This window comes from Nicotiana tabacum, chromosome 14 (genome assembly GCF_000715075.1).
Source record: "Nicotiana tabacum cultivar K326 chromosome 14, ASM71507v2, whole genome shotgun sequence".
NCBI classification, from domain to species: Eukaryota; Viridiplantae; Streptophyta; class Magnoliopsida; order Solanales; family Solanaceae; genus Nicotiana; species Nicotiana tabacum.
Window position 1 is genome coordinate 27,401,704 of NC_134093.1, and position 23,585 is coordinate 27,425,288.

The following is a 23,585-nucleotide window of genomic DNA, read 5'->3' on the forward strand; positions in this document are numbered from 1 at the left end:
GTTGAAAAATAAATGGATGATTCCATTATACAAAACTGGCGAGTCATATACAATAAAATTATCCCTCAATTTTAATCTCCATTGGAGATAAATTATCAATGTTAATAAGATATTTCAACATTAAATAACTATTGATAATTATTGAATAGTAATTCTATCATATAATATAGACATATGTTTTTCAAGTATTCATGATTTTTTAGTAAAATTCTATAATATGCTAGTATTCAATAAGATATGAGAGGAACTATGTAGGGTACAATTTCTTCCTTTATTGCATTAACTAAATAAAATAAGTATTTATGATTTTCTGGAACTTAATTTGTTTCTTAAAATATTATTGTATAACTCAATATATTTTTCAATAATATTAAAATTTATATTCATTTCCTTGAGATAAACGTGCAACACGCACTTAAAAATTATATTATTATTATTTCTGTATCTATCTATACTATTATAAAAGCGTAAAACTCTAATAAAATATTAAACAACTTTTTTATTCTTTAAAAATAAAGTTTACATTAAATATTCTTATACATTATATTCGTAGTATCTTGAAGATTTAAAAAATAATAAGTTTTTAGGACTCAATGAACAAGAAACCCTGGATCCCTACTTTCTTGATTCTTTTATCTTTAACTTTTCTTTTGATATTTATTTTATAATTAAAATATATTCTAATAATATTTATTTTTGTGATGTTTAAAAAATTATATTTATTGGTATGTGGAGAGCAGTTAGCTTGGAGATATTGTCGGCACAGAAAACAACATGAAAAAAAATTGATCTATTTCCAATATATTTCTAATAGTTTAAGGATAATTTTGGACCTTTTTCGTAATATTTATATTTGCAATATTACTTAATTTTAACCTGTAATAGAAAATGAATTATAACTAATTTTATCAGATTATCAATTAATTAATATCGGGTAAAAGAATAAAAGTTAGAACTCATCAAATCCTAATCGCACTAGGGAAGAGGTGAAATAAATAACCAAAAAAACAAAACAAAAAAAAACTTAAGAATCCTTTAACCACAAGAAACGCGGAGTCAAATAGTTTGTTTTCTACGCATATATATTCAGCCCTAACCCTAACGAATATTATTCTACATCAAAAGCAGCAGCTCAAATCCAAAATCGTATAGCCATCACAATGTCTAATAACTTTCCCAATGATATCACCATTGATATACTGCTAATGCTTCCTGAGAAATCGCTTTTACGGTTCAAAAGCGTTTGCAAAACATGGCGTTCTCTAATTGAAGATTTTCAATTCGCCAAGCTACATTATTACTTGAATAAAATCTTACAAGCCCTCGAGAACGATCGACGCTTCTCTTTAGACACCCCACTTATTGAACCTCCTTCACAAATCAGTATTTCATTGAGCAAAAGATTTTTAAATTCTTGCACCAGCGGTTTATTTCTTCTAGCTTTTCCATTATCTGACAAAGTTATTTTTTGGAATCCAGACCTCAGTGAATCCACAACAATCCGTCTTCCGTTCCCTACTACATCTCTTATTACTCTAGGAGAATGCTTGTATTTGGCTAAGTACAATATGATGGTCGAATTGGAAGTTCAGAAAAAGAATGGAACCAGCAATTCTTGGACTAAAATGTTGGCAATTACGGAATCTGAATTTGGGCCTGTGTTCCTTAAGAAAGGTGGTAAGAAGAATGGTGGTGGAGATATGTTGTATTTTAGAAGGGATAAAAATGAATATGTGGTTTATGATTCAAAAACTCAAAAGTTCAATGAAGTTAAAGTTGCTGGATTTGAAGCAAGACGAAAGCTGAAATTGGAATTCAAAATTACTGGGCCTGAGGCATTGCTGTTCATCGATCGAACATATGTGAAGACTTTAATATCTCCTGATGCTCTACAGAATTAAATTTTATCAGTTGCAAATTTATTTTTCTAGTGTTTATAATTTTGATGTATTAGCTATTCTCTTGTGACGTCTTGTCCCATTAGAGAAAAAAGGGGCAGGAATTTGAAGCTCTATGCATGTGCAAATTTTCCTGTTTTGCATGGCCTGGAGTAAAACATAAATATTATAAGAGACAATTTTTAAAACCTATTGTTGTTTTTTATTTATTGATGTTTATTCTTCACCTTCATATTTTTCTTCTTTCATAAGCTTAAAAGATCAATATCTTTTTTCAATATGTTATGCCTAACTTCAGTAGGAGGATAATATATCGTTTCATGCATTTGATCTTTAAGTGGATGCATCTGCGTTGTGTTTAGATTTATCTAATATTTGTCTCTATTGGGAGACTAATTCAAAGTTGGAGTAGAAAAATCAAATCAAAAATGTTTTGATTTGATATTTTATAACTTCTTTAATTCATGTATGTCTATATGATTTGAAGTCAAATTCATGTAGGCATAAATTTTCCAGTTTCTAATTAAGTGCAATATATAGTGTTACATAGGTTTCCTACTATTATAAATAAGGTTGCTAGCTATTTTCTGTGTGAAACATTATGTAGAATTGTGGAGAGAGATTATTCAAAAATTTATTGAGTAGAATATATTCCTTCAGTCTCGCCTTTATTTTCACTAAGTGAATAAATGATCTATTGAATGCTGAACAATAGCAGTGCAATTTTTTCTTAGGGCTAAACAGGGCAATATGCTTGCAAAGTGATAATTTAAATTCAATAGGTATATTTTTCAATTTCCCATGTCCGGCATTCGCATAGAGCCCCAGCAATGGTCTACTTCTTCACTAAGGGTCCAATGGCCCCATGGCCATTCCGTTAATTTTCCTTCTTTTTTAGGCAATATGTACTAGGGATTTTCTTCTTCCTATAACAATATTTGAAATTTATTTATTAAAATTGTCCTAATTTTATATATTACCCGCCCTAAATAAGTATTACTTACAAATTATATACAATCAATTATTAGTGCCTTAAATTAGGGGATTTATAGCCTGTTTGACCAAGCTTCTCAAGAGGCCAAAAATACTTTTTTTTTCTTTTTCTCAAAGCACTTTTTTTCCTAACTTGAGGTGTTTGGCCAAGCTTTTTTTAGGGGAAAAAGTGCTTTTGGGAAGAAGCAGAAGCAGTTTCGGAGAAGCAAAAAAAATAGCTTCTTCCCAAAAGCAGAAGCAGAATCAGTTTTGACTTTTCTTCTTACCAAAAATACCCTTAACAAAATATAGTATATATCAAAATGACCGTTAAACCTAATACTTAGGATATTAATGTATAAATATTTTTTATTATTTTTAGGATAACTTTCTAATATATAGTGCCTTTAGGGTGTGAATGCTTTTATATTTATTAAATAATTTTTAATATATTTAACTTATATTAAAAGAATTAAGTACTTTTAAATTTTATTTTCATATTTTACTTAAATAAAATAAAAATATTTAATTATTGCCTGTAGTAATAATTTTTTAAGATTATTTATTTACTTATAATGTTAAATATTAAGCAAATCTATTCATGTCCTTATTCGTAATTTGATACTTAAAAGCACTTTCTGAAAAGGTTGACCAAACACAAATTATTGCTCAAAAGTGCTTTTCAAATTGATTAGCCAAATACAAACTGCTTCTCTACAAAAGGTATTTTTTTCAAAAGCACTTTTGAAAAAAGCACATTTCAAAATAAGCTGATTTCTCCAGTTTGGCCAAACAGGCTATTAGTTACATCTTTTTCCTATTTTCTCTCCACTCTTCTTTTAGTAAGACTCCTTCCAGTTGTGTATTACATATTTTAAGCCATAACAAACGGAACTTCAGTTACAAAAAAGAAAAAGATACGCTACAATATGACAACATTTTTGAACACAATTGTCGCAAAACTTTATCCCTGTTTCCATCTCTAAGATTGCTCTACTTATTGAACAATTTTTTAACAACATTGTCAAACTACAACACCAATCGCAATTGAATCAAAAAGCATAACTGAGCAGATTCGAAGTTTTAGCAAATTTCAAATTAAATTCAATCGTCTCCAAACTTCGGATTCAACTTTGTATTAATATTTACCACAAGAATCTATACTACCCAGTTAATTTCTCACACAAATTCAAATCTCACACAACACTCAGTTTCTCTGAAGTGCGACGATGACACTTTTAATGTGAAACTCGAAATTCCTCCACTCAAATCATGCAGTTCCCATCAATATTCAATTTTTTCAGTTCAAAAAAATATGAATCAGTGTACATGAGTCAATTTGGAATTCATTCTCTATTTTTCTTTCCTTAATAAATCGATTGAGAAAAGAACAATGTATGGTACATCAACATACAGATTAAAAACATATTTCATACAAATTTAATGCAAATTTGAATATCTAAAACAACATACATAGTAAAAATTAATTTCATACAACTAATTATATAGTATACAACTTATTTATAACTTATCTACAACTTTCATACGTCATTTTTACCTAGTTAAATACAACTTCAACATTATACAACTTAAATATAATTTTCATACAATTTTTATACAATATCTTTTGTAAGTGATTTGTAACAACAACTTCATATAAACAGATAGTATTTATAATTTAAATACAAATTTCATACAATGATTCATACATTATAAAATTATTTTTAAACTTTCATAAAATTTTAAAATAAAATAATATATAATTACAACAGAATACAACTTAAATACAATTTACATACAACTTTAATACAATTTCGTAAGTATATTACATACAACTTTAATACAATTTTGTAAGTATATTGTATGTCATGTGTTTTTCTTTTTCTTCTTCTTCTTCTTCTTCTTCTTCTTCTTCTTCTTCGAGTTCTTTTTCTTCGAGTTTCAATCTGAAATTCAGCTAAAATCAAGTCTAATCTTCACCAAATACCCTCTAAATTGAGATATAAACTCTAAAGAATATTCTCAATTGTTTGCAACAACATCCTATCCAAACAAACAATAGTTTTAGAAAATCCAATTTCGGATTCAAAGCTTTGAAGCTTTTTAATGGCTGTCAATGGTGGAGAATCAAAACACCTTCAAAATTTATTGATTGAGAATTTCAGTTCGAACACCAATTGTACAACATGAAAGAAAATTGCTAAGTTAAAACTCTATATTAAAACAATAGAAATTCATTGATAAAAATAGAGGATAAAAAGTAGCGAAAAACGAAGGAAGTAAAATTGGGGAAAGAACAGAGAACAGAGAAGGAGAGAGAGAGAGAGAGAGAGAGAGAGAGAGAGAGAGAGAGAGAGAGAGAGAGAGAGAGAGAGACGGAGAGAGAGAGAGAGAGAGAGAGAATAAATTTCTAATATAAAGGAATACTCATTAATACTAATTTGTATATAATTGGTAAATTATATATGCCTATGTAATTAAGTTAAAACTTGATTAGGGAGGGTAAATAAGTTTTATATGTAGTATAGGAGGGTAAAAATGATGCGAGATGAAATGTGGAAAGTCGTTGCTGTGCTTCAGGAGTAGTACTAGTCGCTTGCGGAGGAGTACTTGATCGTTATAGTAAGTTGGAGTCTAATTAAATAGAGAGTTTCAATTGTTAAACTTTAGTCCTCTTAAGTTTATAGTTTATGTTTTATAGTATTCACATTGAGTCTGTAATTTCTGTACGATGGGCACTTTTGGTCCTCGATAGTACTGTCAGCTGAGGAAGGTTACGTCCTTATCTCTTAATAGTGGTCCTAGGGGAATATTCTTCTATATATTTGTAATTTCCTGCATTTTGGCAGATTATCTATGAAAATATCTTAGTCTAAACCCTAGAATAGTTTTTTAGCTTAGCTTTTTATCTCTATTTCCTCCGCCTCTTGTTACTGTTTTATTGCCTTTGGCATCATTTGGTATCATAGCACTTTTTTGAGATCTGTGGGTGATAACAATGGCAAATATGGACGATATAAAGTCTATGTTTGAGAGGATGACAGTTAAGGTAGAAAAATTCTCAGTCAGGCAAACACAGCTCGAGAATCAACATGAAAGAGCTTTTGCTGAGCTGAAAGAGTCCATTGATGATGTGAAGATGTACGATCGAGGAAAAGGCATAGAATACATGGATGGAGGGGGTGAGATTGTCACGACCCAATTTCACCTATAGGTCGTGATGGCGCCCAACACTACAATTAGATAAGTCAACTAGTAATTCTAACCCATATTCAATTCTTTTAAAATTAATCGAGTAATTAAACTGTTCTTACTTGTAAGAATTTAGTAAATTAAAACAACCAAGAGCAAAATTTAAATCCAAACATTCTACTTGTGTGTGTGCCAAGACCTGGTGTCACAAATGTATGAGCATCTAGTAGATTATACAAAAATTATAAATACTGTCTGAAATAAAGTAGACAGAAATAAATTTTTAGGAAGAGGCATTGGTTGCTGCAGAATGGCCCAGAAAGCAGCTCACCACTACGCCTCTGGATAACGTGGATGTACGATGATAGGTCCTCCACTAGTACCTGCCTCAGATCCTGCACAAAAAGTGCAGCAAGTGTAGCACGAGTACGTAAACAACGTGTACCCAGTAAGTATCAAGCCTAATCTTGAAGTGATAGAGACGAGATGGCTGACTTAGACACTCACTAAGAGTCAATAATATCAAATAAAATAATAATAGCAATATCTAAATCAATATGATTTATAGAATTTACAATGATTTTTCTTTAACCAGCAGAAATAATTAAATTCCTTCAAATGCAACAATTCTCAATATATTAATTAACCTCATTTACATAAATAACAATAATTTCTTAACAAGTAGAGATAATTAATTAAATTTCAATGATTTTCAATTTATCAATTAGCTTCACAAGCTGCAATAAACTATCAAAGTATCGTGCAATTATTATTATGAGGCACGATTTCTGCCGAGGTCGTACGACCCGATCTAGAGTATCGTGTACACTGCCGAGGGACGTGCGACGCGATGCATAGATGCATCTATCCTGCCGAGGCGTTCGGGCCCCTCCACAAGAAAGGAGGATATTTTCTTATGTACCTCCGGAATGAGAGTATATTTGATATAAGATCAATTCGAGAGGATGACCAATTTCTTTAACAACTAATTAATTTAAACAAAAAATTAAGCATATGAGATTTTTACCTTTTAATAATTTCTCTAACAATTCACAATATATACCAAATAATTTAATTAAATAACGGATACAATTTACACAAGTAATTCATGCTTTGAGTCCTAAACTACACGGACTTTAGCATTAATAGTTGCTACGCGCGGACTCTCGTTACCTCGTGCGTACGTAGCTCCCACAATTAGCAACATATATTAATTTAATTACCTAAGAGGTAATTTCCTCCTCACAAGATTAGACAAGAGACTTACCTCCATTTGCTCCAATTTAATCAACTTGAAGGCCTTTTCCATGATTATCCAACTCCGTCTGGCTCGAATCTAACCAAAATAATTCGATACAATAACTAAATATTATAGGAATCAATTCCATAAGAAAATACTATATTTTTCAATAAAAATCCGAAATCAATTCAAAAATCGTCCATGGGGCCCACGTCTCGAAAATTCAGCAAAAGTTACGAAATATTAACGCCCAATCAACCACGAGTCTACCCATACCAAAATTACTCAATTCCAATAACAATTCGGCCCTTAAATCCTCAAATCTATCCAAGAGGATTTTCAAACTTTTCCAACTTAATTCACCAATTAAATGATAAAAACAGTGATAGATTCGGGTAATTTAACCAATATTGAGTTAAGAACACTTACCCCATTGTTTTCTCTGAAAATCTCCGAAAAATTGCCTCAATCAGAACATAAACTCTCTACCCAGTGATTTCTTCTACGCGATCGCGAACTTCCTCACACGATCGCTAACAACAATTTCAACACTGCCCAAAATTAACTCTACGCGATCGCATAAAGTCCCACGTGATCGCGAAGCACAAACACGTGGCCTTCCCTGCTGCTTCACTTACTCTACGCAAACGCGACCTCTTCCACGTGGTCGTTAATACTAAATTCCCACGCCTACGCGATTGCAACCCTATTCACGGGATCGCGAAGAAAAAAAAAACATCACTCCTCAAACAAGCCTACGCGATCGCAGACTATCTCACGCGATCGCTTAGAACAAAGTTGCCTCTGCCCAATTTACACAACGCGATCTCAGACCAACTTACGCGATCACGTTTAAGAAAATCATAAGAAAAATACCAGCAGCTATCAAGCAGTCTCCCAAAAGCCAAAAGTGATCCGTTAGCTGTCCGAAACTGTCACGACCCAAAATCTAACCATGGTCGTGATGACGCCTATCGTGTTACAAAGAAACCCTATTTCCCAAAATATTACTACTAAATCGATTATAAGAATTTAATAAAACATTTCCAACATTTGAATTTTTCATAAACTAAATCTACTCTAAATATAATTATAGAAAATACGGAAACGAGCCCCAAACATCGGGGTGTCACTAAGTCATGGACGTCTAAAACTATGAACTAAGATATATAAACCATCTAACTATCCAAAAGAATAAATGACAAAAGGAGTAACAAGGTCCTACGGACGCTAGCAACTACCTTGAAGCCTACAAATATAGCCGGCCTGAACTCAACAGTCGGCGCGCTCTAACTCACTTGGATCTACACATAAAGTGCAGGGTATAGTGTGAGTACAACCGACTCAATAGTAACAGAAATAACTAAGGAACTAGGTAATAGTGACGAGCTAAGCAAAACAGTCCAATTATTTTTTTTCACAATTTAAAATAAATATGAATAAACAGGTAAATTCCATAAAAAACCAACAAATGCCACAAAGAAATTAACAGGTAAATGTAGCAACAACAAAAGTAAATGCAACCTCACAGCAATGTCACTCCATCACTCAGCACTCGGTACTCAATACACTCAATTCTCAATAGATACATGCGCTCACCGGGGGTGTGTACAGACTCCGGAGGGGCTCCCAAAGCCCAAGCGCTAAGAACGGACAACTCACGTGCCATCATATCAATACCTGGATCCGCATGGTCAACTCACGTGTCTACACGGACAACTCATGCGCTATGGTATCAATACCTGGATCTGCACGGACACCTCACGTCCCTCAATCAAATACCTCACAACAGGCCCTCGGCCTCACTCAATCATGTTCCTCTCTAGCCTCACCATCATCAACAAATAAGGGAAACACAACCCACATCAAGTATCACATCATATCAGCAAAATAATAGGGACTGAGGCAAACATGTATAATAATATCTATGACTAAGTGCAATTAATGTGAGCACGAATAAAGCCTAAGAATCATCTCTAACACGATGGCAAACAAGTTCAGCAACAAATAAACATATAATATAGCATGATCTCTAACACGAAGGAAAACAAGTTCAACAATAAATGAACACATAACCAGAGATAATAGCCATTAGGCCTCACAACCTCTCAGGACGGACCAAGTCTCAATCCCTCGCGGTGCACACCATCACGCCCATCACCTAGCATTAGTATCACTTCCAAACAATAACGTGATGTCAAATCTCCGGGTTTATACCCTCAAAGCCAGAGTTAAAATTATTACTTACCTTAACAATGTAAAATCCTACTCCGGGATGCCCTCGTCTCTCGACTCGGTCTCCAAAACCTCTGAATCTAATCAAAATCAGAATACTAATATTAACATAGGCTAAAGAATCAAATTCCATAATAAAAACTACATAAATAGGCCAAAAAATACGAAATCGGCCAAAAATCGCCCCACGACCCCACGTCTCGAAACCAGTTAAAAATGGCAGAATAACAAACCTCATCCTCACCCGAGTCTAACCATACAAATGTCACCAAATTCCGACATCAACTCGACCCTCAAATCTTCAATTAAAGTCTTTGAAGATTTCTACCATTTTCAACCCAATCTATACCCATTTGAACACAACAATCTTTCCATAAACCTTATTGATATGTATAAATGATACTATTACACCAAAGAATCATACTCTTAATCACCCATCTTTACCCAAGCTCGAAATTGAAGACTATGGGTTAGAACCTTACCTCTTGGGTGAAGATCTTGTGATATTTTCTTGTTGGATTTCAAAAATTGAACAAGTTCTTGATGAACAAAGCACTTGAGCTTATTCCTCTCTCTAGAACACTTTCCCTTCTCTCTAAAAAAAGTTAGATTTTTTCTCCAAAATGAGTACCAAAGCCTATTTATCAAAATGGGTTCGGATATGAAAATAAACAAATTAACCCTCCGAAAGCAGGCCTGCCACTACTAGAAATCCGGTAAAAACCGACCAACGTTGGTCGGTAATGGCCAAAAACCGACCAAAATGCGACCATTTACGTGTGGACGGTATTTTTGTGGTCGGAAAGGAATACCGACCAAAGTTTTTGGTCGGTCAATTAAATTCAAAAAAAAAAAAATATTGCAAAAAAAACCGACCAAAGTTGGACGGTATTTTAATTATGTAAAAAAAAGATTCACCATCTGGGAATCGAACCGGGGTCTGTACTGTGGCAGGATACTATTCTACCACTAGACCATTGGTACATTTTGTTTTAAGACTATCTTTTATTTGACTTATACTCTTTAATTGTATTTTCGGACGAAAATAACCGACCAAAGTTGGTCGGTTTTATTAAAAAGTAAAATTACCGACCAAAGTTGGTCGATTAAATGACCCGCCGAATTAACCGACCAATTTTGGTCGGTTTTTTTAATATTAATTTTTATTTATATTAATTGAAAAATCGACCAAAGTTGGTCGGTTTCTTGAAACATAAATTTTGCGGGACTCAAAAATAGTTTTCTGCATTTTTGCGCCAAAGAAAATCGACCAAAGTTGGTCGGTTTCGTAAAAAAAAATTGAAAAAACTTATTTTGAAAAACGGACCAACTTTGGTCGGTTTTTTGGTTGGTTATTTACCGACCAAAGTTGGTCGGTCGACCTTGGTCGGTTTTTGCCGAATTTCTAGTAGTGTGCGGGCGCATAATGGACCGCAGAATGGGTATGCGGGACACAAAATGCACCGCAAAATCGATGCCCAGAAATGGGCTTCAGTGGACAGGTCTGCGACAATTTTGCGGCAGCATAACTACTTTTGTATCACATAACAACTTCTGTGATCGCATAACCACTTCTGCGATCGCAGAATTGGTCCTAGAATTGCACTTTTCTAGACTTTGGTAATTTACTCATAACGTCTTGTAGGAATGTCCAAATGACGAACGGGTTGAAGAGTTGGAAACTAGATACATAGACCTTTCTTTGGATAGGTAATACACCATATAACACTTCGTATCATGAGAGCTATGCTCATTTGAAGTTAGGTCTTGTGTGAACTCACTTGAAACTTTAGTCTTATGAAATTTCCAACTTCAAAACTCCCCGATACCCATCCGAAATCATCTCGAGCCCCTCAGGATCTAAACCAATAATTCAAAAAAGTCATATACCACTACCCGCACTTAGTCGAACCTTCGGAACACCCAAAACAACACCAAAATACCAATTCAACCTCGGATTCAAGCTTAAGAACTTCTAAACTTCTAACTTTTGCCAATTCAAGCCTAATTCTACCACGGACCTCCAAATAACATTCTGGACACACTCCTAAGTCTATAATCACTCAACGAAGCTAACTGAATCATAAAAATCCAAGTCCGAACTCGATTACTCATAAATCCACTTCCAGTTGACTTTTCTAACTTAACATTGTAACTAATCGACTAAGTGTCTTATTTCACTCCAAAACTACTCTGAACCCAAACCTACCAACCTGATACAACTCAACATAGTTGAAAAACACGTAAATAGATAGAAATGGGGAAAATGGAGCTACAACTCTCGGAACGACCGACCGGGTCATTACAAAAAGTCACCCGAGCCCCTCGGGACCTCAACCAAATATACCAACAAGTCCCAAACTATCATACGAACTTAGTTGAACCCTCAAATTACACCAAACAATGTTAAAATCACGAATTATCTTCCAATTCAAGCTTAATGAAACTTAAGATTTCCAACTTCTACATTCGGTACCGAAACCTATCAAATCAAGTCTGATTGACCTCAAATTTTGCACACAAGTCATAAATGACATAACGGAGCTATGAAAAGTTTCAGAACTGGATTCCAACCCGATATCAAAAAGTCAACTCCCCGGTCAAACTTCCAAACTTAAATTCCCGTTTTAGCCATATCAAGCCTATTTTAGCTACAGACTTCCAAATAAAATTTAGAACACGCTCCTAAATCCAAAATCACCATACGGAGCTATTGGAACCGTCAAATCCCGATTCTGGGTCATTTTCTCAAAATGTTGACTGAAGTCAAACTTAGCATTCTAAGGCCAACTTAAGAAACCAAGTGTTCCTATTTCAACCCGAACACTCCCAAATGCCGAACAAACCATCCCCGTAAGTCATAAATTAATCAAAGCACATAGAAGGAATTTTATTTAGGGGAACTAGGTTCTAAAAGTCAAAATGACTGGTTGGGTCATTACAGAGATATACACCACTACATGCAACCCTACTTGTTGGGTACATGGTGGTCATATTGGTCTTGCCACATCTCAGTTTTATCTAGTTGTTTACCATTTTGGGTGGGGACTATGCCTCAATTGCAAGGGCCAAGGGGAGGTTCTTCACCTCAGAGACTAGCTTTTACAGCTCCTGCTCAATGACATTCTACTGCTGGGAATGGTGGAGGTGCCTTTGCTTAAGGACAACCATCAGTTGGACAGAATGAGAGTCGTGAATCTGCACCAGCAGCCCAAAACTTTGCAGCATCCCCAAGAGGATCAAATCTGACACGAATGACCAAGCCGGAGTTCCCTCACTTCAATGGCATCAATCTTAGAGCATGGCTCTGCAAGGTAGGACAATGTTTCTCCTTAGATGAAGTTGATTATAACCGGAGGGTTAAAATGGCTTACATTCATTTTGTTGACATAACTATTGAGTGGCATCTTTCCTACTTAAGAAGTAGATCTAACTTACCTTATCCTAACTGGGAAGAATATGTTTATGCTTTTGTAGATAGATTTGGGGGGCTGAATATGTTGATCCTATGTATGAGCTTAAGCTAGTAAGGCAGGTGGGAATGGTGGAGGATTACCGGAAGGAATTTGGCAGAATCATGACCAAGCTACACATCATCCCAAAATATGCTATTAGTGTTTTCATCACTGGTCTCAAACCAAAAACTGGGTTTGTAGTGAAGAACCACCGACCCTTCTCTTTATCATAATCTTACCAGTTGGCCAGGAACACTAAATCTCAAGTGAATGCTCAGTTGAAGATGACTAAGTTCACACTATACAGTGGGGGCCATCTCATACTAAGAGCCCCTTTGGACATATGATTGTTTTAAAAAAAAAAATTCACTTTTTTTGATATCAGTATTTGGCCATAAAATTTTCAATTTTTACTTGAAGATGAATTTTGAAATTTTTCAAAAATTTGAAAAACTCCATAAAGCTTTTTTTCAAAATGTTCACGCAGATCACTCAGTAAACTTCAAAAACAATCAAAAACTATTTTCATGTCCAAACACAACTCTAATTTTCAAATATCATTTTCACTTCGTTTTTGGAATTTTACAATTCTTATGTCCAAACGCCCACTAAAAGTATCTCTTATGGATCTACAACAAAAAAGGGATTCTATAAGAAAGAGGGAAGTATGCTAAAAAGAGAGGCTTCTACTAACTAGAATAAAGAAGACACAAGGAAACTTACCACAACTAAGATAAATCAGAAGAGGCAATGGGGATTGTGTTTCTTCTGTGATGACAAGTTCTTTCCTGGTCACAAGTGTAGTGACTCCAAAAAACTATACATATTGGAGGTAGAGGAAGAAGAACATAAGGAAGAAGAAATAGGAGACCTGGTGTTGGTAGAGGAACCTACAGAGATAACTAGGGAAACATGAGAAGAGGTGAAATAAGAGGTGTGTGAAATACCAGTCAATGCTCTACATAGAGTGCCAACATTCCATAATTTGAGAGTTACTGGTTATTGCCAGAAAAGGCCACTGATTATATTGGTCGACCCTAGCAGTACACACAACTTCATTGATGATGATGTAGCAAGAAGTCTGGGAATCACTACTCTGAGGATTAATCCTCAAACCATCAATGTGCCAGATGGAAACAATAAGTAGACAACTGAGATCTGTATGGACTTGACTTGGCTATACCAAAGGGTCACTTATACAACATATTTCCTATTGATTCCTCTGGGTTCTTGTGACATGATATTGGGAGTACAATGGCTGTTTCCACTAAGAGACCTTAAGCTAAACTTTAAGGAGCTTATCTGTAACGAACCGACCGGTAATTTTGAGTATTATAATCCCGTTCCCCTATTTACTTCTCAATTTATGCTTTACTGTTATTTTATGACTTACCGGGTTAGTTGGTTCGGGTCCGGAAGGAATTCGAACTGAAATGAGACACTTAGTCTCATAATTGAAAACTTAAGTTGGAAAAATTGATCGGATATTTATATATGTGTAAATGACTTTGGTATTTAATTATGATGATTCCAATAGCTTCGTATGGTGATTTTGGACTTAGGAGCATGTCCAAAAAAGTATTTGGAGGTCGGTAGAGGAATTAGGCTTGAAATGGAAAAAATTGAATTTACGCAAACACGTAGACTTCCATGCTGCTCCACTTACTCTACGCAAACGCGACCTCCTCTACGTGGTCGATAATACTAAATTCCCACGCCTACGTGATTGCAACCCTATTCACGGGATCACGAAGAACAAAAAACATCACTCCTCAAACAAGCCTACTGGATCGCAGACTATTTCAAGCAATCGCGTAGAACAAAGTCGCCTCTGCCCAATTTACACAACGCGATCTCAGACCAACTTACGCTATCACGTATAAGAAAATCAGAAGAAAAATACCAGCAGCTATCAGCAGTCTCCCAAAAGCCAAAAGTGATCCGTTAGCTGTCCGAAACTGTCACGACCCAAAATCTAACCATGGTCGTGATGGCACCTATCGTGTTACAAGGCAAGCCTATTTCCCAAAATATTACTACTAAATCGATTATAAGAATTTAATAAAACATTTCCAACATTTGAATTTTTCATAAACTAAATCAACTCTAAATATAATTATAGAAAATACGGAAACGAGCCCCAAACATCGGGGTGTTACTAAGTCATGGACGTATACAACTATGAACTAAGATATATAAACCGTCTAACTGTCCAAAAGAAGAAATGAAAAAAGGAGTAACAAGGTCCTGCGGACGCTAGCAGCTACCTTGCAGTCACAAACATAGCCGGCCTGAACTCAACAGTCGCCGCGCTCTAACTCACTTGGATCAGAACATAAAGTGCATGGTGTAGTGTGAGTACAACTGACTCAGTAGTAACATAAATAACTAAGGAACTAGGTAGTAGTGACGAGCTAAGAAAAATAGTCCAATTATTTATTTTCACAATTTGAAATAAACATGAATAAACATCACTCAGCACTCGGTAATCAGCACTCACACTCAGCACTCAATACACTCAACACTCAATAGATACCTACGCTCACTGGGGGTGTGTGCAGACTCCGAAGGGGCTCCCAAAGCCCAAGCGCTAAGCACGGACAACTCACATGCCATAATATCAATCTCTGGATCTGCACGGTCAACTCACGTGCTACGCGGACAACTCATGTGCTATGGTATCAATACCTGGATCCGCATGGACAACTCACGTGCCTCAATCAAATACCTCACAACAGGCCCTCGACCTCACTCAGACATGTACCTCTCTAGTCTCACCATCATCAACAAATAAGGAAAACACAACCCACGTCAAGTATCACAGCATATCAGCAAAATAATAGGGACTGAGGCAAACATGTACAATAATATCTATGACCGAGTGCAATTAATGTGAGCATCAATAAAGCCTAAGAATGATCTCTAACACGAAGGCAAACAAGTTCTACAACAAATAAACACATAATATTGCATGATCTCTAACACGAAGGAAAACAAGTTCAACAACAAATGAACACATAACCACAGAAAATAGCCATTAGGCCTCACAGCCTCTCGGGACGGACCAAGTCTCAATACCTCGCGGTGGACACCCACACGCCCGTCACCTAGCATGAGTATCACTTCCAAACAATAACGTGATGGAAAATCTCCGGGTTTATATCCTCAAAGCTAGAGTTAAAACTATTACTTACTTTAACAGCATAAAATCCTACTCTGGGATGCCCTCGTCTCTGGACTCGGTCTCCAAAAGCTCCAACTCTAACCAAAATCAGAATACTAATATCAACATAGGCTAAATAATCGAATTCCACAATAAAAATTACATAAATAGGCTAAAAAATCCCAAATTGGCCAAAACCCGCCCTCGGGCCCACGTCTCGAAACCAGTCAAAATGGAAGATTAACAAACCTCATCTTCACCCTAGTCTAACCATACAAATGTCACCAAATTCCGACTTCAACTCGACCCTCAAATCTTCAATTAAAGTCTTCGAAGATTTCTACCATTTTCAACCCAATCTATACCCATTTGAACTCAACAATCTTTCCATAAACCTTATTGATATGTATAAATGATTCTATTACACCCAAGAATCATACTCTTAATCACCCATCTTTACCTAAACTCAAAATTGAAGACTAGGGCTTAGAACCTTACCTCTTGGGTGAAGATCTTGTGATATTTCCTTGTTGGATTTCAAAGATTGAACAAGATATTGATGAACAAAGCACTTGAGCTTCTTCCTCTCTCTAGAACACTCTCCCTTCTCTCTAAAAAATGTTAGAATTTTCTCCAAAATGAGTCCCAAAGCCTATTTATCAAAATGGGTTCGGGTTATGAAAATAAAAAATTAACTCTTCGAAAGTAGGTCTGCGGTCGCATAATGGACCGCAGAATGGGTATGCGGGTCGCAAACTGCACCGCAAAATCGATGCCCAGAAATGGGCTTCACTGGACAGTCTGTGACCATTTTGCGGTCTCTGCGATCGCAGAATCGCACTTTTTCAGATTTTGGTAATTTGGTCATAACGTCTTGTAGGAAAGTTCAAATGACGTACGGTTTGAAATGTTGGAATCTAGATACATAGACCTTTCTTTGGATATGTAATACACCATATAACACTTCGTATCATGATAGATATGCTCATTTGAAGTTAGATCTTGTGCGAACTCACTTGAACCTTTAGTCATATGAAATTTCCAACTTCCAAACTCCCCGATACACATCCGAAATCATCCCGAGCCCCTCGGGACCTCAACCAATAATTCAAACAAGTCATATACCACTACCCGAACTTAATAGAACCTTCGGAACGCCCAAAACAACACCAAAATACCAATTCAAACTCGGATTCAAGCATAAGAACTTCTAAACTTCTAACTTTCGCCAATTCAAGCCTAATTCTACCACGGACCTCCAAATAACATTCTGGACACACTCCTAAGTCTAAAATCACTCAACGAAGCTAACCGAATCATAAAAATCCAAGTCCGAACTCGTTTACTCATAAGTCAACTTCCTGTTAACTTTTCTTACTTAGCTTTCTAATTAAGAGACAAAGTGTCTCATTTCACTCCAAAACTACTCCGAACCCAAACCTACCAACTCGATACAACTCAACACAGTAGAACAACACATAAATAAGCAAAAATAGGGAAAACGGGCCTACAACTCTCGGAACGACCGACTGGGTCGTTACATCCTCCCCCTCTTAAACAAACATTCGTCCTCGAACGTGTCTAGAGTTGTTCCAAATGCGATTCTTACTTCGTTTAAATCATCTCCTTTAAGAAACTTCTCAACCTCTACTTCTCCTACTTGACCCGCTAGTACTTCAACCACCGCGAAACGCTTCCCGTCATGTCTTCTCTCATACTTTGCTACCCAATTGCTGCATCAACTCGAAATGCATCTTTGTCATACCAGAACTAATAAAATGTTACCGAATCTAAGTCTCTTCGAAGACTATCTTTCTCGATCCATCAACATAAAAATACCCATTCGCAACCACCATTACTACACAACCACTTACTCTTCTTGAGTCCAACCTCATTGACAGACATGAGAATTTAATTTGCCCCAAAATTTAACAACGTGAAAGATCCTTCAAAATATTCACACTCGAGACCATACGTCACATCAAAATGAAACATCAGGCACCCAATGGCCTTCCGTAATATTTCAAGAAAACACTTCTCGTCACATTCACACCATCTTAACACCTTCCGCAGTTATGCCATACTTACCACAAAGTCATTCCATCGCTCATCGAGCCACAAATTCCACTCGTAGGGACATTATCGGACATATGAGTCCAAATGTATCGGTTACAACTGAAGCTGCCGAGCCTAAGCTGCCGTCTAACCATGGCTTCAAGTCCTCCAGACTGGCCCACCACCACAATCACAAAATACACATCTCAACTTTGTTCGTAGAATCACAAGCCAGCGATGCACAACCGATACCGAGCACTCATGTGTGCATACGAATTAGTGGAAGGAATTCAAGGAGTTATGTTCCAAGCTGAATCAATTCCGCACTATAGAATACAAGAAATAAATATTTTCCTAAGGGTTCTGCAACCCCTCGAAGATAAGTACAGACGTCTCCGTACCGATCCGCAAGACTATACTAAACTCGCTCATGACTCGTGAGACCTATGTAACCTAGGCTATGATACCAACTTGTCATGACCCAAAATCTAACCATGGTCGTGATGGCGCCTATCGTGTTACAAAGCAACCCTATTTTCCAAAATATTACTACTAAATCGATTATAAGAATTTAATAAAACATTTCCAACATTTGAATTTTTCATAAACTAAATCAACTCTAAATATAATTATAGAAAATACGGAAATGAGCCCCAAACATCGGGGTGTCACTAAGTCATGGACGTCTAAAACTATGAACTATGATATATAAACCGTCTAACTATCCAAAAGAATAAATGACAAAAGGAGTAACAAGGTCCTGCAGACGCTAGCAACTACCTTGAAGTCTACAAATATAGCCGGCCTGAACTCAACAGTCGCCGCGCTGTAACTCACCTGGATCTGCACATAAAGTGCACGGTATAGTGTGAGTACAACCGACTCAATAGTAACAGAAATAACTAAGGAACTAGGTAGTAGTGACAAGCTAAGCAAAACAATCCAATTATTTATTTTCACAATTTAAAATAAACAGGTAAATTCCATAAAAAACCAACAAATGCCACAAAGAAATTAATAGGTAAATGCAGCAACAACAAAAGTAAATGCAACCTCACAACAATGTCACTCCATCACTCAGCACTCGACACTCAATACACTCAACACTCAATAGATACCTGCGCTCACTGGGGGTGTGTAGAGACTCCGGAAGGGCTCCCAAAGCCCAAACGCTAAGAACGGACAACTCATGTGCCATAATATCAATCTCTTGATCCGCACGGTCAACTCACGTGCTACACGGACAACTCATGTGCTATGGTATCAATACCTGGATCCGCACGGATAATTCACATGACTCAATCAAATACCTCACAACAGGCCCTCGGCCTCACTCAATCATGTTCCTCTCTAGCCTCACCATCATCAACAAATAAGGGAAACACAACCCATGTCAAGTATCACATCATATCAGCAAAATAATAGGGATTGAGGCAAATATGTATAATAATATCTATGACTGAGTGCAATTAATGTGAGCACGAATAAAGCCTAAGAATCATCTCTAACACGAAGGTAAACAAGTTCAACAACAAAAAAACATATAATATAACATGATCTCTAACACGAATGCAAACAAGTTCAACAATAAATGAACAGATAACCACATATAATAGCCATTAGGCCTCACAGCCTCTCGGGACGGACCAAGTCTCAATCCCTCACGGTGCACACCATCACGCTCGTCACCTAGCATTAGTATCACTTCCAAACAATAACGTGATGTCAAATTTCCGGGTTTATAACCTCAAAGCCAGAGTTAAAATTATTACTTACCTTAACAACGTAAAATCTTACTCCGGGATGCCTTCGTCTCTCGACTCGGTCTCCAAATCCTCTTAATCTAATCAAAATCAGAATACTAATATCAACATACGCTAAAGAATCAAATTCCACAATAAAAACTACATAAATAGGCCAAAAACTGGCCCACGGCCCCACGTCTCGAAACTAGTTAAAAATGGAAGAATAACAAACTTCATCCTCACCCGAGTCTAACCATACAAATGTCACCAAATTCCGACATCAACTCGACCCTCAAATCTTCAATTAAAGTCTTTGAAGATTTCTACCATTTTCAACCCAATCTATACCCATTTGAACTCAACAATATTTTCCATAAACCTTATTGATATGTATAAATGATACTATTACACCCAAGAATCATACTCTTAATCACCCATCTTTACCCAAACTCAAAATTGAAGACTAGTGGTTAGAATCTTACCTCTTGGGAGAAGATCTTGTGTTATTTCCTTGTTGGATTTCAAAGATTGAACAAGATCTTGATGAACAAAGCACTTGAGCTTATTCCTCTCTCTAGAACAGTTTCCCTTTTCTCTAAAACAATGTCAAATTTTTTCTCTAAAATGAGTCCCAAAGCCTATTTATCAAAATGGGTTCGGGTTATGAAAATAAAATAATTAACCCTCCAAAAGCAGGTCTACGGTTGCATAATGGACCGCAAAATGGGTATGCGGGTTGCAAAATGCACCGCAAAATCGATGCCTAAAAATGGGCTTCACTGGATAGGTCTGCGACCATTTTGCGGTCGCATAACTACTTCTGTTATCACATAACCACTTCTGCGATCGCAGAATTGGTCGTAGAATTGCACTTTTCTAGACCTTGGTAATTTGGTCATAACGTCTTGTAGGAATATCCAAATGATGAATGGGTTGAAGAGTTGGAAACTAGATATATAGACCTTTCTTTGGATAGGTAATACACCATATAACACTTCGTATCATGAGAGCTATGCTCATTTGAAGTTAGGTCTTGTGTGAACTCACTTGAAACTTTAGTCTTATGAAATTGCCAACTTCAAAACTCCCCGATACCCATCCGAAATCATCCCGAGCCCCTCAGGATCTCAATCAATAATTCAAAAAATCCTACACCACTACCCGGACTTAGTCGAACCTTCGGAACACCCAAAACAACACCAAAACACCAATTCAACCTCGGATTCAAGCTTAAGAACTTCTAAAATTCTAACTTTCGCCAATTCAAGCCTAATTCAACCACAGACCTCCAAATAACATTCTCGACACAATCCTAAGTCTAAAATCACTCAACGAAGCTAATTGGATCATAAAAATCCAAGTCCAAACTCGATTACTCATAAATCAACTTCCGGTTGACTTTTCTAACTTAACTTTCTAACTAATCAACTAAGTGTCTTATTTCACTCCAAAAATACTTTGAACCCATACCTACCAACTCGATACAACTCAACATAGCTGAACAACACGTAAATAAGCAGAAATGGGGAAAATGGAGCTACAACTCTTGGAACGACCGACCGGGTCGTTACAGAAACTCACCAGAGCCCCTCGGGACCTCAACCAAATATACCAACAAGTCCCAAAACATCATATGAATTTAGTCGAACCCTCAAATTACACCAAACAATGCTAAAACCACGAATCATCCTCCAATTCAAGATTAATGAAACTTAAAATTTCCAACTTCTATATTCGGTACCGAAACCTATCAAATCAAGTCTGATTGACCTCAAATTTTGCACACAAGTCATAAATGACATAACAGAGCTATGAAAACTTTCAGAACTGGATTCCGACCCGATATAAAAAAGTTAACTACCTTGTCAAACTTCCAAACTTAAATTCCTGTTTTAGCCATTTCAAGCCTATTTTAACTACAGACTTCCAAATAAAATTTCGAACACGCTCCTAAGTCTAAAATCACCATACAGAGCTATTGGAACCGTCAAATCCCGATTCTGGGGTCATTTCTCAAAATGTTGACCGAAGTCAAACTTAGCATTCTAAGGCCAACTTAAGAAACCAAGTGTTCCTATTTCAACTCGAACACTCCTAAATGCCGAACCAACCATCCCCGCAAGTCATAAATTAATCAAAACACATAGAAGGAATTTTATTTAGGGGAACGAGGTTCTAAAAGTCAAAATGACTGGTTGGGTCATTACAGAGATATACACCCTTACAGGAAACCCTGTTGCTTGGGTACATCGTGGTCATATTGGTCTTGCCACATCTCAATTTTTTCTAGTTGTGTTACCATTTAGGGTGGGTCCTATGCCTCAATTGCAAGGGCCAAGGGGAGGTTCTTCACCTCAGAGACTAGCTTTTACAGCTTCTGCTCAATGACATTCTACTACTGGGAATAGTGGGGGTGCCTTTGTTCAAGGACAACCATCAGTTGGATAGAATGAGAGTCGTGAATCTGCACCAGCAGCCCAAAACTTTGCAGCTACATCCCTAAGAGGATCAAATCTGACACGAATGACCAAGTCAGAGTTCCCTCACTTCAATGGCATCAATCTTAGAGCTTGGCTCTGCAAGGTAGGACAATGTTTCTCCTTAGATGAAGTTGATTATAACCGGAGGGTTAAAATGGCTTCCATTCATTTTGTTGACATAACTATTGAGTGTCATCTTTCCTACTTAAGAAGTAGATCTAACCTACCTTATCCTAACTGGGAAGAATATGTTTATTCTCTTGTAGATAGATTTGGGGGGCTGAATATGTTGACACTATGTATGAGCTTAAGCTAGTAAGGCAGGTGGGAATGGTGGAGGATTACCAGAAGGAATTTGGCAGAATCATGACCAAGCTACACATCATCCAAGAATATGCTATTAGTGCTTTCATCACTGGTCTCAAACCAAAAACTGGGTTTGCAGTGAAGAACCACCGACCCTTCTCTTTACCATAAGCTTACCAGTTGGCCACGAACACTAAATCTCAAGTGAATGCTCAGTTGAAGATGACTAAGTCCACACTGTATAGTGGGGTCATCTCACACTAAAAGCCCCTTTAGACATATGATTGTTTTCAAAAAACAAATTCACTTTTTTTTTGAAATAAGTATTTGGCCATAAATTTTTTAATTTTTACTTGAAGATGAATTTTGAACTTTTTCAAAAATTTGAAAAACTCCATAAAGCTTTTTTTTTTTCAAAATGTTCACGCAAATTACTCAGAAAAATTCAAAAACAATCAAAAACTATTTTCATGTCCAAACACAACTCTAATTTTCAAATATCATTTTCACTTTGTTTTTGGATATTTACAATTCTTATGTCCAAACGCCCACTAAAAGTATCTCTTATGGATCTACAACAAAAAGGGATTCTATAAGGAGGGAAGTATGCTAAAAAAAGAGGCTGCCGCTAACTAGAATAAAGAAGACACAATGAAACTTACCACAACTAAGATAAATCAGAAGAGGCAAGGGGGATTGTGTTTCTTTTGTGATGACAAGTTCTTTCCTGGTCACAAGTGTAGTGGCTCCAAACAACTATACTTATTGGAGGTATAGGAAGAAGGACATAAGCAAGAAGAAATAAGAGACCTGGTGTTGGTAGAGGAACCTGTAGAGATAACTA

At 36.3% G+C, this 23,585-nt stretch overlaps 2 protein-coding genes across 2 annotated transcripts in view; both read left to right on the plus strand.

Moving 5' to 3' along the window:
* The first annotated feature begins 1,160 nt into the window (after positions 1-1,160).
* On the plus strand, positions 1,161-1,901 carry LOC107786488 (putative F-box protein At3g21120). Its single transcript, XM_016607977.1, has one exon. The coding sequence runs from the start codon at positions 1,161-1,163 to the stop codon at positions 1,899-1,901; it is 741 nt and encodes a 246-aa protein (XP_016463463.1).
* Positions 1,902-5,868: 3,967 nt separating this feature from the next.
* LOC142168861 (F-box protein CPR1-like) overlaps positions 5,869-23,585 on the plus strand; it is a 30,099-nt gene continuing 12,382 nt past the window's right edge. Inside the window, exon 1 of the mRNA XM_075230028.1 lies at positions 5,869-6,052. Within this exon, the coding sequence (XP_075086129.1) occupies positions 5,869-6,052 (184 nt within the window). The remainder of the gene's footprint in view (positions 6,053-23,585) is intronic.

Coding starts and splice junctions, on each gene's coding strand:
- LOC107786488 (XM_016607977.1), top strand. CDS start 1,161: ATGTCTAATAACTTTCCCAATGATATCACCATTGATATACTGCTAATG.